General features: G+C 38.0%; 1 protein-coding gene across 3 annotated transcripts in view; it reads left to right on the forward strand.

Moving 5' to 3' along the window:
* DYNC2LI1 (dynein cytoplasmic 2 light intermediate chain 1) overlaps positions 1 to 15,182 on the forward strand; it is a 41,867-nt gene that overhangs the window by 23,566 nt on the left and 3,119 nt on the right. Inside the window, exons 6-13 of one of the 3 annotated variants that reach the window (XM_019827128.3) lie at positions 580 to 766; positions 1,694 to 1,762; positions 2,370 to 2,447; positions 6,608 to 6,684; positions 7,294 to 7,364; positions 10,542 to 10,639; positions 10,988 to 11,080; positions 14,819 to 14,923. In XM_019827128.3, coding sequence (XP_019682687.2) covers positions 580 to 766; positions 1,694 to 1,762; positions 2,370 to 2,447; positions 6,608 to 6,684; positions 7,294 to 7,364; positions 10,542 to 10,639; positions 10,988 to 11,080; positions 14,819 to 14,881 — 736 coding nt within the window. In that variant the 3' untranslated portion in view covers positions 14,882 to 14,923. Of the gene's footprint in view, positions 1 to 579; positions 767 to 1,693; positions 1,763 to 2,369; positions 2,448 to 6,607; positions 6,685 to 7,293; positions 7,365 to 10,489; positions 10,640 to 10,987; positions 11,081 to 14,818; positions 15,116 to 15,182 lie in introns of those variants that run through there. The other 2 variants (XM_006930070.4, XM_045054157.1) reach the window with 2 other exon arrangements.

The raw sequence follows: 15,182 nt of genomic DNA on the forward strand, positions 1-15,182 counted from the left end.
CATGAACGGGGGAGGGGCAGAGAGAGAGGGAGACACAGAACCGGAAGCAGGCTCCAGGCTCTGAACCATCAGCCCAGAGCCCGATGCGGGGCTCGAACTCACAGACTGCGAGATCGTGACCTGAGCTGAAGTCGGCATTTAACCGACTGAGCCACCCAGGCGCCCCTGGTTGTAACATTTAAATACCACTAGAGAAAAGCACTGGAATAAATTAGGCTGTAACTTTGGAGGTGCCTGGGTGGCTCAATCAGTTGAGTGTCCCATTTCAGCTCAGGTCATGATCTTACTGTTCATGAGTCTGAGCCGCGCATCAGGCTCACTGCCGTCAGCGCAGAGCCCACTTCAGATCCTCTGTCCCCCTCTCTCTGTCCCTCCCCCGCTCACACTTCCTCTCAAAAATAAAAACATTTAAAGAAAAAATAAGGCTATGACTTTGGAGGGTGTGTGTGTTTTCTTAGAAAATTGCTGTTTTATTTTTTCCTTAAGCTGTAGTGTTCTTAAATAATGAATTTCAGTATAATAGGGTTTCAAAACAGTAATTATTGTGAGTCTTCTTTAAGAGATGTTTTTGTTTTTTAGGACATTTTCTATTGTTCTTGTTCTGGATCTTTCAAAACCTAATGACCTTTGGCCCACCATGGAAAATCTGTTGCAAGCCATGAAAAGCCATGTCGATAAAATGATAATGAAACTGGGGAAGACAAATTCCAAAGCAGCCTCTGAGATGAGACAGAGGATATGGAGTAATATGCAGAAGGACCATCCGGTGAGTTGCTGTTGGGATTATTCCCGGAATCCTTAGCCCAATACATAGCTAAAGACAACATCACAAACAACTTGCTGAGATTTTTATGCATGATTGGAAATTCATTTGGTGTAGATGAACTTGTTCACTGGAAAATTATAGCAATTTGATAAAACCTCAGTGAGAGCAAAACCAGGAGAAAGATGTCTTATGTCTTCTTGGTAGACATCCACTGTGACTGTTACGGCATATTATACCAATCAAAAGGAATAGGGTGAAGTAGTAGTTTGATATTGATTTTATAATCTCTATAAAATGAAGATAAAGAAACAGACTGTACAAAAACTCACCTGGCAAAACTAGATGAAGCTACACATTTAAGCAAGGAGTAGAGTTTTAACAGCCTTTCTCGCCACCCTCTGTTTTACATTCATTTGGTATCTGCCCCATATTCCATGTCCTTTGATCCTCTGACAACTAATAAAATTACAAAGTTGCAATGATGGTAACACAGGTCCTTTAAATACAGTCATGAATATCATCTTCTGGAAAACCCACAGCAGTATTTGGCATTGTCCAGGGTTTATATGAGTGTGTTTTACATCACGAATATCAGGACAAAAGTAACAGCTTATGGTTCACAACTATGCAGTGTAAATGCTATAGCAACAGAACAATACCAAGTAGTAAGAAACAAAAACGGGAAGATGGCATGTTATTTAAGAGAATAGGACAGAACATGATGGTAACTTAGGGAACTGCCATTTCTAGTTTTACACTTGAGAAATATAACTTAGTGGAAGTTAAATATTAGAACATGTCAAGCAAACAAAGTCAACATCTACGAAGAGACTAAAAAGGTGTATTTTTGGAAGTAAGTAGAATTTGCTGAATACATAGTATTAAACAGTTAATTACAATAAATCAATGAAATATGTTTGTTAACAGGATCGTGAATTAGTCGACCCATTTCTGATACCTCTGGTCATAATTGGAAGTAAATATGATATTTTTCAGGTAAGCTTTTCCACTTCTAGTTAAGGTGGTTGTTTATGCTTGGGACAGGAGCAAAAATAATAGTGAAATGAGAACAATGACTCTGGAAGGGAGAGGTCAAGGAGTCACACATCTTAAAGATCTGGAAAAGAGGATATAGTTGGGAAAGTGAAAATAGGTAAAGAACAATAAATACAGTGGACTGGGGATGAAGCAGTAGAATGGGGATAAGGTAGCTCAAGAAACTGAATCTTTCACCCAGTCACTGAGGGAAAGGACTTCCTCCCCAACTTTTAAATTGAAGAAAGCAGAGAATTGGTTTCTTCTTATCTTTGCTTGTCAGAGAATCCCTAGGGTATTCCACACTATAAAATGTGTGCTCGTATCTCAGTTCTGTTGAGCTACATGTTTAAACAAGGAAAGATATGACAGCTATAGTTCTGGAAGGCCACAGCTATTGTTCAACTCTCTATAGAAACAAATATCAAGGTAATGGAATCCTACTCCTCAGAGTACATTCCAAAAAAAAAAAAAAAATCATCTATTTCCACACTTAATAATGTGTACCTTCCTGCTACAGATATTTAATTCTCTCAACTTTTTTCTTTTTAATAATGTATTTCTTCAGGATTTTGACTCTGAGAAGAGAAAGGTTATATGCAAGACACTTCGATTTGTTGCACATTATTATGGAGCATCATTAATGGTTTGTACCTTTCCTACCCTTTGGCTTGAGTAGACAGCACCAAATTTAGAAAGGTTAGCAACCTGATGCACAGTTATAAATACTAATGCTTTTACTAATGCACATAATCCCCTCCTTTCCTTTCCCATTGCCCCCAAACCCTCTTGTTACAGTGTTTGATAATGTATTTCTAGAACATCCTTTGCTAGATGGCCTTCCATGTCTTTGGAGCAGTTGCTTATGCCCATAAGCCCCAGTCCATCTTAAAGAGATAAACTGGCTATTAACTTATTCATTTTTAGTTTCCCCTTAAGAATGAAAATCTGTATTTTCTTTTTTTTTTTTAATTTTTTTTTAATGTTTATTTATTTTTGAGACAGAGAGAAACAGAGCATGAACAGGGGAGGGTCAGAGAGAGAGGGAGACACAGAATCTGAAACAGGTTCCAGGCTCTGAGCTGTCATCACAGAGCCCGATGCGGGGCTCAAACTCAGGGACCGCGAGATCATGACCTGAGCCAAAGTTGGACGCTTAACCGACTGAGCCACCCAGGTGCCCTGAGAATCTGTATTTTCTTAAGAGAAAAGGGGGGAAAACCCCTTAACAAAATATTCTTTTTTAAACTTAAAAAAAAAAAAGCACCGCTCTTTGTTGTAGAAGTTAAAAACATGAACTCGGGAGTCTTGCTGCCTGGGTTTGAATCTGAGGGCAACCACTTTCTAGATGTGTGATCTCAGACTGGTCACATAATCTCACTTAAGCCTCAGTCTCCAACAGGGTAAAATAGACAAAAATAGTGCCTTCTTCATAGGGTTGTTGTGAGGATAAAAGAAAATAACGTGACAGGCTCACCACAGTGCCTGAAACAAAGTGTTCATGTTGCTTATTATAACTGTTATCATTACGTTCCACAGCAGGACCAAAGGATAAAGGATATCCTTTAATGCAATAAGATATAAAAGCACTTTTATTTAAAAGAAATAGTATCTTCCCATTTGAATGGCTTCTTTTTCCCCCTAAATGAAAGTGCTCAGGGGAAGCGGGAGACAACATGGGCTAGCCCCTAGCCTTCATGGGTAGTATATTATGACTAAAGGTAACATTTTATACTTTTCAGAATACTCCAAATAAATTGCATTGTGTATTTTCTTGAAACTCAGTACCTTTTATGTTTATACTGTATCTGCTTACATATTAAATTGACAGAGTACTTTGGAAATACTCTTTTTTAGAGTTTTTTTAAAAAGTTTATGTATTTATTTTGAGAGAGCGTGCATGCGTGAGTGTGGGAGGGGCAGAGAGGGAGAGAGAATCTCAAACAGGCTCCATGCGGTCAGCGCTGAGCCCGATGTGGGTCTTGATCCCACAAACCGTGAGACTATGACTTGAGCTGAAATCAAGAGACACTTAATCGACTGAGCCATCCGGGCACCCCTAATTTTTTTTTAAGTTTTTATTTATTAGGGAGAGACAGACAGACAGCACAAGCGGGGGAGGGGCAGACAGGGAGAGAGAGAATCCCAAGCAGGCTCTGTGCTGCTAGGGCAGAGCCTAACATAGAGTTCAAACTCACAAAACTATGAGATCGTGACCCAAGCCAAAACCAAGAGTCAGACGCTTAATCAGCTGAGGCACCTAGCCCTGCCCCCCCACCCCACCTAATTTTTTTAAAGTAATCTCTACACCCATGTGGGGCTCAAAGTCACAACCCCGAGATCAAGAGTCACATGCTCTACTAACTGAGCCAGCCAGGCGCCCTAGAAATACTTATTTTTACTATTTCAAAAAGATACGGGAGTTTAAAAATGGATGATTCCTCCAAGATACAGAAGCAAAGACGATGGATCTTGCAGTTTCTTATTTTTACCACAAGATAAAGCCCCACGGATCTGGTTAGTTAGCTGAGGGAAATCTCTTTCTTTAAGAGCAGATCACACTTGATGATCAGTCAGGGCCCAGTCTGGTCTTAAGGGTACAAATTTAGATGAAGTCAGACAGGCAGGACCCAGCAGGCCTAGATGGCCCTAAATCATCAGGGTTTTTTAGGGAACGGATTTGAGAAAGGCTTCATCTCAGCTTTCAGTAAGCCTGAGGGATGAGAGGTTGGGTTAGAGGAGCACTTCTAGACCATCAAGAGAACCATACAGCTTGTCTAGCTTCCCAGACCAAGAAGACAGTAGCCAAAGTTTCAAAGCCCCATCTTTCAGTTTCACTTCAGGGAGGACAGTTTGGGGTTGCTTTACAAGATTGCCAGATCCTTTAAAATTCAGTCAAGAAAATGGATTCACTATTATGAGCAGTCTAATAAAGTTATTAAAAATAAAAATAGAAAAACATTGAGAGGTAGGACCAGATTCAGTGGAGAGCTGCCAGGATGGTTGGAGATTTAAAAATGTGATATATGAGGAGGAGTATCAAATCATCTAGAATGTGATAATGCTTTTTAAATATTCAAAGGACTGTCCCATGGAAGAGGGAATAGGTATATTCTTTGCTCTCTTAGAGTCAAGAACAAGGAATCAATAGAGTTTAGATCAAAATAAGAAAGAACTCTCTAATCCTACCATTATCTGAAAATGGAATGAACTGCTTTGGGAGGTGATGAGTTCCCATTGAGTTGATACAAGCAGAGGCTCCACAGCTATTTGAGGAGGATGTTTCAAGGCAGTTGACGCAGCAGATAGGGAAGTTGAGTCAGAAAACTTCTCATGTCCTCCCAGCCCTACAGTTAGTTCTATGAAATAAGTTTGTGATGACACACAACGTCCACACATATTCATCATCATCATCATGATCATCATGAAGTTGTGTTTTAAAAATTCAGTTAGTTTTTATACTTTTAAACCTTCTTTCAAAGGAAGTATTAAAATTATTTCAATTTTGAAAAGTCAATGTATTAAATTTTATATATTCACATGAATAATTTGCCTGAGAGCCTGTTCTTTTTTTATTATTTTGTTATTTTATTTATTTTTGAGAGAGCGAGCGCGCGCGCATGTGAGAGAGAGCGCATGAGTGGGGGAGGGGCAGAGAGAGAGGGAGACAGAATCTGAAGCAGGCTCCCGGCTCCCAGCTGTCAGCACAGAGCCTAATGCGGGGCTTGAACCCACGAACTGTGAGATCATGACCTGAGCTCAAGTCGGACACTTAATCGACTGAGCCACCCAGGTGCCCGGAGAGAGTCTGTTCTTAATCCAGAATGAATCTTATTCTGAAAACTGATTTCTTTGCCTTATAAAATTCCATGTCATTTTGGTTCATGGTTGTTTTTCCCACTTTCATACATGTTAACTATTCTTACTTGGCTGAGTAACTTTTGGTATTTCCAAAAAACAAATCTAGTCTTAAAAGATTTGTAGGGTAACCAGCCACATATCCTGATTTTCACCTGATGTCTCAACTTAATTATTACTTTTTTTTTAACGTTTATTTATTTTTGAGACAGAGACAGAGCATGAACAGGGGAGGGGCAGAGAGAGAGGGAGACACAGAATCTGAAACAGGCTCCAAGCTCTGAGCTGTCAGCACAGAGCCCGAGGCGGGGCTTGAACTCACGGACTGTGAGATCATGACCTGAGCCGAAGTCGGACGCTTAACCGACCAAGCCACCCAGGCGCCCCTCAACTTAATTATTAATAGTACCCACCCCTTTCATTCTCTGAAGTGTTCTGGTTATGGTCACTCTGGTTATATACCACCACTGAGAATCTTCAGGAACTTGTTTTGCAGGCTCAAAGGCAATTCTGAAAAGTTAAATGATCATTTTAATGACTATCAGTATTGTTGAATTAGTCTGTAGCCTCCATGTTGGCCTTTTGGAAGACAGTACTATGCCCTTGGATGGAAAAGTTATTTATGATGTAAACCTTCTATTTTCTACCAACCAGATTGCATTTGGGCAATAGTTATGAGCCATATGTGGGAGTAGCCGAAATGACCAGTGCATAAACACCAGTCCCTTCCGTATCATGCACTCATAAAATGTGAAGAGCGAGTTAAAATTTATTGAGACTTCTTTATTTTCCTTTATTCAGGTTTTTTTGTCTACTCAAACAAGTGTGTGTTGGGCAAATAAATAGTAATTCTGTCTGCAATTTGCACGTGTTCAAAGCCGTATTTATTTTACCTGTTTCTGTGATCTGAAAGCAGAGCATATAATTTGTTCTCCTGATTTTTTTTAGTTTACCAGTAAATCAGAAGCTCTATTACTAAAAATACGTGGAGTTATCAACCAGTTAGCATTTGGCATTGACAGAAGGTACTGTTAAAATAGATTTTTTATATCTTTTTATTATTTTTTGCCAATAATAATCTCCTCTGATTATTGCTCATATCAGGCTTTGTTTCTTGATAGGAAAGGGCCTCCAGGTGGCTCTTCTTAGAGAAATAATTTCATATTATTTCTCATTTCCTATGTTAAATATTTCTCAAATATTATAACTAAAATGTTATGTAATGCCTAAAGATTAGGATAAAATAATCATACTACTACCCTTGTTTCCCTGATTTCTTTTACTTTATTTCTGTAATCTTAGTAGCTTTCCCTGTATTATCATTTTCTTATATTGATTATAGAAATTGAATTGATGATTGTAGTATGTACATTTTTCTTAAACTTGCTCCTTTTCTTGGTTGTCATTTAAGGTAATTTGCGTCTGTCACTTTTTTCCCCCCTATAAAGCCTTTATTAATGCCAGACTTTAATATTTGAAATAATTTAAGTTGATATTCACTCATTCATTTAGGAGCAGTGTGCTCTCTCACCAGTAGCTAGACATAAAACCTGGCTCTTGTATTTACAGTAGAGCATGGCAGGATATTCGATTGCTAAACTAAATTAGACTCTTTTTTCTTCTTATCCATGTAGCAAATCAATATGTGTGGATCAAAATAAACCACTGTTTATCACAGCAGGATTGGATTCTTTAAGTCAAATAGGTTGGTGAACTTATTAAGATTGTTCAATCTTTTTTTAATTGCTTATTGATTTTTATCCTACCCTACATTCACTTCATCTCCAATATACCACCATTTCTGATTTCATTATCATTGCTGTTACTTCTTATGCGTTTATTTGTATACACGGTATTGATGCAACATGCATCACATTGACATATTTGGGATGGAAGGAATGTTGCACATAAGAGACTGGTTTTGGATTTCTAGTTCACTAAAAAATTTGCATGTATTTCCTTTCCCTCACTGATTTCCAGGTACTTTTAAATTTTAGCTTGTTGGGTGTAGAAGAAAACCAGAAACATAGAGTGGTCAGGAAATTCAAAGCTACAGATTATGGGCAGTGATGAAAAATATGAGATTCCAGTGTTGGAATAAACCAAAAAAGAACAGTTGTACTAATTATGTATGCTTTAATTCTTCATTATGAAAATAGCTTGCTTCAAAAATAATGGGATATATTTCCTAAACGTATGGATATGTTAGGCTCATGAAGTGAAAAGAATTTTTTTTGTTTTTTTTCTTTTGTTTTGTTTTGTTTTGTTTTTTGCGAAAAGAATTGTTAAGAGTTTATATAATCAAGCTCCTTATCTTCCCACAGAAGCTATTTTCATTGTGGAGGTTTGGGCCCTAGCAAACTTCTACCCTGTAGCTAGAAGTTTGGTTTTAACACTCTAGTAGATAGGAGTTTTCTTTTTTATTTCCCATCACCTATTACTCTTACTAAAGTTGACTGGACTTCAAATGTAGATCTTTGTAATGAGATTATAGATTGAATTGGAATGAAAAGAATAGAGGTGGTTAATGAGTGATCACAAAGACTTAATTTCATTCGCGGTGAGAATCAGGGTATGTACTGCCAGGTAATGCCCCTGTAAATAGCTGGAGGTCGGACAAGGAACGAGAATGACTGAATTTAAAAAACAGGGAGGGTGCAAAACAGAAGAGATTCTCAAATATAGAGACCAAACAGGGTTGCTGGGGGGGTTTGTGGGGGGGTGGGCTAAATGGGCAAAGGGCATTAAGAAGGACATTTGTTGGGATGAGCACTTAGGTGTTATATGTAGGGGATGAATCACTGGATTCTACTGAAATCATTATTGCACTACATGCTAACTAACTTGGATGTAAAATAAATCATGGAGCTTAGACCTCATCAAAATTAAAAATTTTTGCTCTTAAAATCCCACTTGAAAAGAATAAAAATACATGCCACATTCTGGGAGAAAATATTTTCAACTGCATATTTGACAAAGGACTAGTATCTAGAATATGTAACTTAACGGTAAAAACAGAATCCAACTAAAAAATAGGCAAAAGATATGAGCGGGCATCTCACCAAAGAGGATATAGAAATGCCAAACAAGCATATGAAAAGATGTTTAATATCTTTAATCATTAGGGAAATCAAATTGAAACCACAATTTGCTAATCAGAATAGTTCACAAAAAATAGTGACAATGCCAAATGCTGGCAAGGATACAGAGAAACTGGATACTCACATTGCTGGTGGGAATGTCAGATGGTAGTTTTCACTCTTGAAAACAGTTTGACAGTTTCTTATAAAACTAAACATGCACCTACCATATGACCTAGAAATTGCATTATTGGGCATTTAAGAGAAATTAAAACTTATGTTCATATTAAAATCTGTACACAGATATTCACGGTGGCTTCATTTGTAATAGCACAAAACTAGAAACAACCAGAGATGTTGTTTAAAACTATGTACTATGGTATATCCATACAGTAAAATACTAAGCAAAAAGGAGGAACAAACTGTTGATACACACAATAATTTGGGTTAATCCAAGTGTATACTGAATGGGAAAAAGCCAATCAGGAAAGGTTCCACACAATAGGATTCTATTTATTTAAATTTTTTTGTAATGAAAAAAAATGTTAGAAATGGAGGAAAGATTAATGGTGATCAGAGGTTAGGGACAGGACTGTAGGTGGGGAGGTAGAAGAGATTGGGAAGAGAGTGGTGTGGTTATAAAAGGCCAACACATAGGATCCTGAAACAATGGCACTATACAGTAAGTATCTTAACTGAGGTACTGGATGTTTACCTACAAAGGTGATAAAATTGTATAGAACTTACTACACACACACACACACACACACACACACACACACACACACACAAATGAGGACAAACAGAAACTTAGGAAAGCTGAATTAGATTGGTGGATCGCATTAGTGTCTTTCCCACCAAAGTGGTAAAGAGGTACTGAAAGATCAACAATGTAGATGGTAGAAGAGAAGGAATTAGAAATCTCAAGATTATAGACAACTGCCAAGAAGTGGCAGCAATTTTTCAAATTGAATTATATAATCAATACATAAAGGCGTGCTCATTATAAAATGTTAAAACAGTACATAAGAATCAAGTTTGATATGTGTACTTCCAGACCACTTTCTATATGTGTGAATGTTGTAGAAAAAACTATTTGTTTGAACATAATTATATCATTCTCTAGCTATTATTTTTAAAGTTTCCTTTTCTACTCAATGTGTGTTAGTGGTTTTTCCACAATAGTGCCACAGCTAGGTCTGTTTGGTATTCTGACTGCTGGACACAGTTACAGAGCATGGCTGTGCATAATTTAGTTTACTGTGCCTTTACTGATGGACAGTTTGTGGCCAATTTTTCACTAACACTAACGATGGTGCAGTGTGAAACGGTTAATACGTGTGTGCAGGTGTTTCTGGGTTAAACACCAAAAACGGGTTTCTGGGTAATAACATACGACTTTTTTTCTGTATTTACATAGGAGGTAGTAGTGCCAAATTACTTCCCCGAATTAGTTGTCCCAATTTGCATTCTAATGAGTAGCATGTAAGACAGTCTGTTTACATACAAATTCACAAACACATGAGAATACCAAACTCGGTATTTTTGCTGGACACCAGTGTACGTGTGGGGAAAGAGAATCACAGTTGACTCATTACTCTTGTCTCCTCTTCCTCTGGTGCTAGAATCTGGGGCAAGTGGTCATGCTATACTGTGTTGGGGTAAATTTTAATAGCGGCTATGTTAGGGAGAAGGGAAATGACTGATCTAGGATTTATGCTTTTCTAAGTGTCATCTGTTTTATTGATAGTTTGTCAAGTTTTAATCAGTGCAGTCATTTGGAGTACAACTTCCAATTCTAGGATCTCCTCCTGTTCCTGATAATGACATTGGAAAGCTTCATGCCCGTTCACCAATGGAATTGTGGAAAAAAGTGTATGAAAGGGTCTTTCCACCAAAGGTATAGATTTCTAGTTCTTTTAAAGCAAGACTTTTTTGCACTACTCAGTTATTGGGAAGTGTTCCTGAGTTTATTATGATTACTTTGCTTTCTATTCACATGCTCAAAAATCAAGTATGTGCCAAAAGTCTATTGTACACAAGGCACTGGGACTTAAAAGGTGGGCAAGACATAGCTCCCACTCCACTTTCAAATGCAGCTTGCAGGCTTCCTGAGAGGGAGAGATAGTGGCTAGAAGGAGAGGGCGGGAGAGGGCCTGGTAGAATTTGAATGGGCCCCAATGGCTGGCTGAGGCAGGCAGTAGTCACTGGGGGTCTGGGCATGAAATGACTCGAATTGTAATTTCAGAGTATCAACACACTAAAAGATACCAAGGACCCCGCAAGAGACCCGCAGTATGCTGAAAGAGAAGTTGACGAAATGAGAATGCAGAAGGATCAGGTATTATCCTAAACACTCATTTTATTGCATCTTGAGTTTTATCACAAAATACATCTGGAATTACATAGATTTTTCTCATTTAATGTTTGTTTTTTACTTTTAAAATTATTGAGGGGCGCCTGGGTGGCTAAGTTGGTTAAGCGTCTGACTTTGGCTCAAATCATGATCTCACAGTTCATGAGTTCGAGCCTCACATTGGGCTCTGTACTGACATCTCAGAGCCTGGAGCCTGCTTTGAAATGTCTCTCTCCCTCTTGCCCCAACCCTGCTCACACTCTGTCTCTCTCCAAAAATAAACATTAAAAAAAATAATAAAATTGAAATAGCACATCTTCACTCTATAAAACAATAAAATTCTGATGTGCATAAAAAGGAATTTAAGCCACCTGCCATTCCAGCACCGAGACATGACGTAATGTTCACATACTGTTTTTGGATTCTCCCGTTTACTTTATGTTGAAGAGGGGTAGTGATTCTTACCTTGCTGTTGGGGAGACAGTTTCGTAATATGCTTTTGTTTGTGGGATTAAAAGGTTTTGTTTTTTGTTAAAACATTACATACTTAAAACTTTTCTTGTACCAGAAAAACTCAGAACTATCCAGTCTGAAACCACATAAACATAGGCTCTCCCAGGAAAGCGATTAAAAATGGACACTGAATGGGGCACCTGGGTGGCTCAGTTGGTTAAGCGTCTGACTTTGGCTCAGGTCATGATCTCCTGGTTTGTGAGTTTGAGCCCCACGTTCGGCTCTGTGCTGACAGCTCAGCACAGATTCTGCTTCAGATTCTGTGTCTCCCTCTCTCTCTGCCCCTCCCCTGCTCGTTCTCTCTCAAACATTAAAAAATGAGAGATGGAGTTCCATATATGCCTAGCTAGTACCATTTGTGATACACAAGTCATGTAAGAATGCAGAAGCTGGTAAATTCATCATGACCCAATACTTAGATTTTCTTAGATTTCCTTCTAGTTTGATAAAGTGGGACACTGTGCAGAATCCAACCTTACACAAGTAGGCGCTATAAATGGGATGCCCTAACAACCTCTCAGGTGGGATTTGTAGTGCTGTGTCACTCGGGACAGTCACACTGCTGTGTAACCTGAACACAACCATCCACTGGAGCAGTGACTAGAGTGATTTTCTCAGCACTAGCCTTTCACCTTCAGGGGCCCTAGAATAAGAAAGCAAAGCATTTTATTTAAACATAGTCCACAAGACTTTTGAAAACTGTGTCATGAATAGAGGGTTTCATTGCTGTAGCAAAGTGAGAGGCATGATGTAGAAATAGATGACCTCATGTAACCTTTATTAGGTGTGCAATTGACTAAAGATTAGTTGGAAGTCATCGTGAATTAGTATCTAGGAGTCAATGACTTAACTGCTGTTATGTTTATGTCACATAGTTTGATCTCTTTTATTACATTTATATGCACAGGTATTATAAAAGGGCTGGGATGTTTCTCAGCATCATGACTTTTCACATTCAGATCCATGTTCCCTGACCTAAAACCGAAGGAATTTGGAGTGGAGCTGGAAAGCAACCCCACAATACCTAGCATTCTTCACTATTAACACAGCCTATGAAAGAATTCGTCTGTGTTAGGTGAAAATCTAGCCAGTTGTCCTCAGCTCTTTCTTCATGTTGCTGTTTTCTTGCTCTTTTTAAGCTTATCCTGAGAGAGTAAGTGTGAGTGGGGGGAGGGACAGAGAGGGAGAGAAAGAATCTAAAGCAGATTCTGCACTGTCACTAGAATGCCCCATTCAGGGTTTAGTCTCACCGTGAGCTCATGACCTATGCTGAAATCAAGAGTCTGACGCTTAACTACAGCCCCAGTTTTTTCCTTTGTTCATTTCTTAAATTCCACATATGAGTGAAATCATATGGTATTTATCTTTCTCTGACTTGTTTCACTTAGCATTACACTCTCTAGCTCCATCCTTGTTGTTGCAGATGGCAAGATTTCATTCTGTCTTTGGCTGAGTAATGTTGTGTATATACCACATCTTTTTTATTTTTTTAATGTTTATTTCTGAGACAGAGACAGAGCATGAGCAGGGGAGGGTCAGAGAGAGAGACACACACAGAATCTGAAGCAGGCTCCAAGCTCTAAGCTGTCAGCACAGACCCTGAACATGGGACTCAAACCCAGTAACTGTGAGATCATAACCTGAGCTAAAGTTGGACGCTCAACCGACTGAGCCACCCAGGTGCCCTTAAAACTTTAGAGGTTCTTGAGACAAATTGAAAACCTTTCTTAGTTTTGTGTTCACTTTTAAAATGGCTTTCTAAAGTAGCCGTGAAGAATTGCAGTGTAAGGAAAATCTTACTTGTTCTTCCTTTAAAGCATCATCATATTATTTTGAATTCCTATGACAGCAGTACTGAAGGTCTTGTGGATATGGTGAGTTGTGTATCACACCAGTCATTCTTTATTTTCCCTGACATGACCTGTGTGACCAGCCCAATTCTTCTCTCAGTTTGCTGTCTGCAGAAGGGAGGTATCTCTAGCAAAGAATTTTAAACAATGTCCTCACCCTTACCATTGGTAAAAATAATTCAGTGCTTGCAGTTAAAAACAAGATAACTGATTACTGTTTATTCCTTGGGAGTTAAACATCTTTGAACTCTTTGATAACTGATGAACTGAATTAATTTCCTTTAAAAAAAAAACAAACAAAACCAAGCTGTAAAGACTACTTTGGAGTTGTGATCTAAACACGAAGTCTTCAGTTTTAAAAGTTTTAACATTTAAATTGAAACAACTTGAGTATAGGTATGAAAGAGACAATCTGCAGTTTTTCTGAAAATGAGAATGGAATTTTCTTTTCATAGGAACTGTGAACTTCAATTATGTTAGCCAAAGGGCAGTGGTTGCCTTATCTTGCAGAGTAACCACTTTTCGCTCATCTGAAATAATCTTTGTACAGTTATTGAGACAAGGAACAACAAGTAAGAGGCCAGGAGGCAATCCCCTTAGGGATGATCCCTTTGCATATCAATCATCTCATGAAGGGTATCCACCCATACTGGATTTTATGAATTGTCAAAGTAACATATACTTGCTGGTGGGGAAAAAAACCCTCAAAAGACATAGAAGTATATAACATAGAAAGTGGAAGTATCCTATCCTCTCTCCACCGATCTGCTTTCTTCGTGTGACACATAGGACTGCTGTTACTTTTGCCAGATGCCCATGAAGCCATGTGCGAATGAGCACTGAGGTCTTCCCTTACTGGGAAAGTTGCCTTCATGTGTGCACCAGTATACACAGTGCGGTGAATATCCTTCTGTTTATGTTCTTGCACTCTATTATTCTGTGAGACACATTTTGAAAGGTACAAGCACTGGGTCAAAGGATATATACATTTTAAACACAGATATTTTGCTGACTTCAACAGTTTTGACAAATAGGAAACAAAAAATAAGATCACTTTTAAATACTTAAAGTATGACAAATGCATTTAATAGTTGAAAGACAATTTATATGTATATATAGTATGTAATTTCGTCTTTAAGAAGTGGATCTCTAAAGTGTTGCTTAGGCTACACAGAAACACTGAAGACTACATTTCTAGAAAATCCTAATTGTAAGAATTTACAGAATTGTCCAGAAGTTTTGAAAATGATAATACCACAAAGGATATACTGTCATACCTAAAAGATGCTAAGGCAGCATTAAGGCGCCTAGTTTAATTTTTAAAGTTTTTCTCTTCAAGTAATATATATTTTTGTTTTAGGAACTGGAACAATACAAAAGAAGTTCCTCCAAGTCTTGGAAACAAATTGAGCTTGATTCTTGAACATAATTCAACTATAGTGTATTTATTCTTTCCCAAATACAAGTAAGTTTATTTTATTAATTAGCTATTATGGTAATAAGTGAAGAAAGTTAAGATGTCTAATTTGTTAAAGGAAAAGTGGAATTTCTTGTATTAGTGCAACTCCCTGGATACTTTTAAGTCTATAAAAAGGGGGGAAAGTTGTGTAATTACAGGCAGTATTTTTTTTTAAATAAAAAGAATCTTCTGCCTGCCTCTAATGTGTTTATCTAGTATGTACTCAGTTCAGCATTTATAGGTTTCTGCTTATATGGTTTGAGGA

This window comes from Felis catus, chromosome A3 (assembly GCF_018350175.1).
Source record: "Felis catus isolate Fca126 chromosome A3, F.catus_Fca126_mat1.0, whole genome shotgun sequence".
Classification (NCBI taxonomy): Eukaryota; Metazoa; Chordata; class Mammalia; order Carnivora; family Felidae; genus Felis; species Felis catus.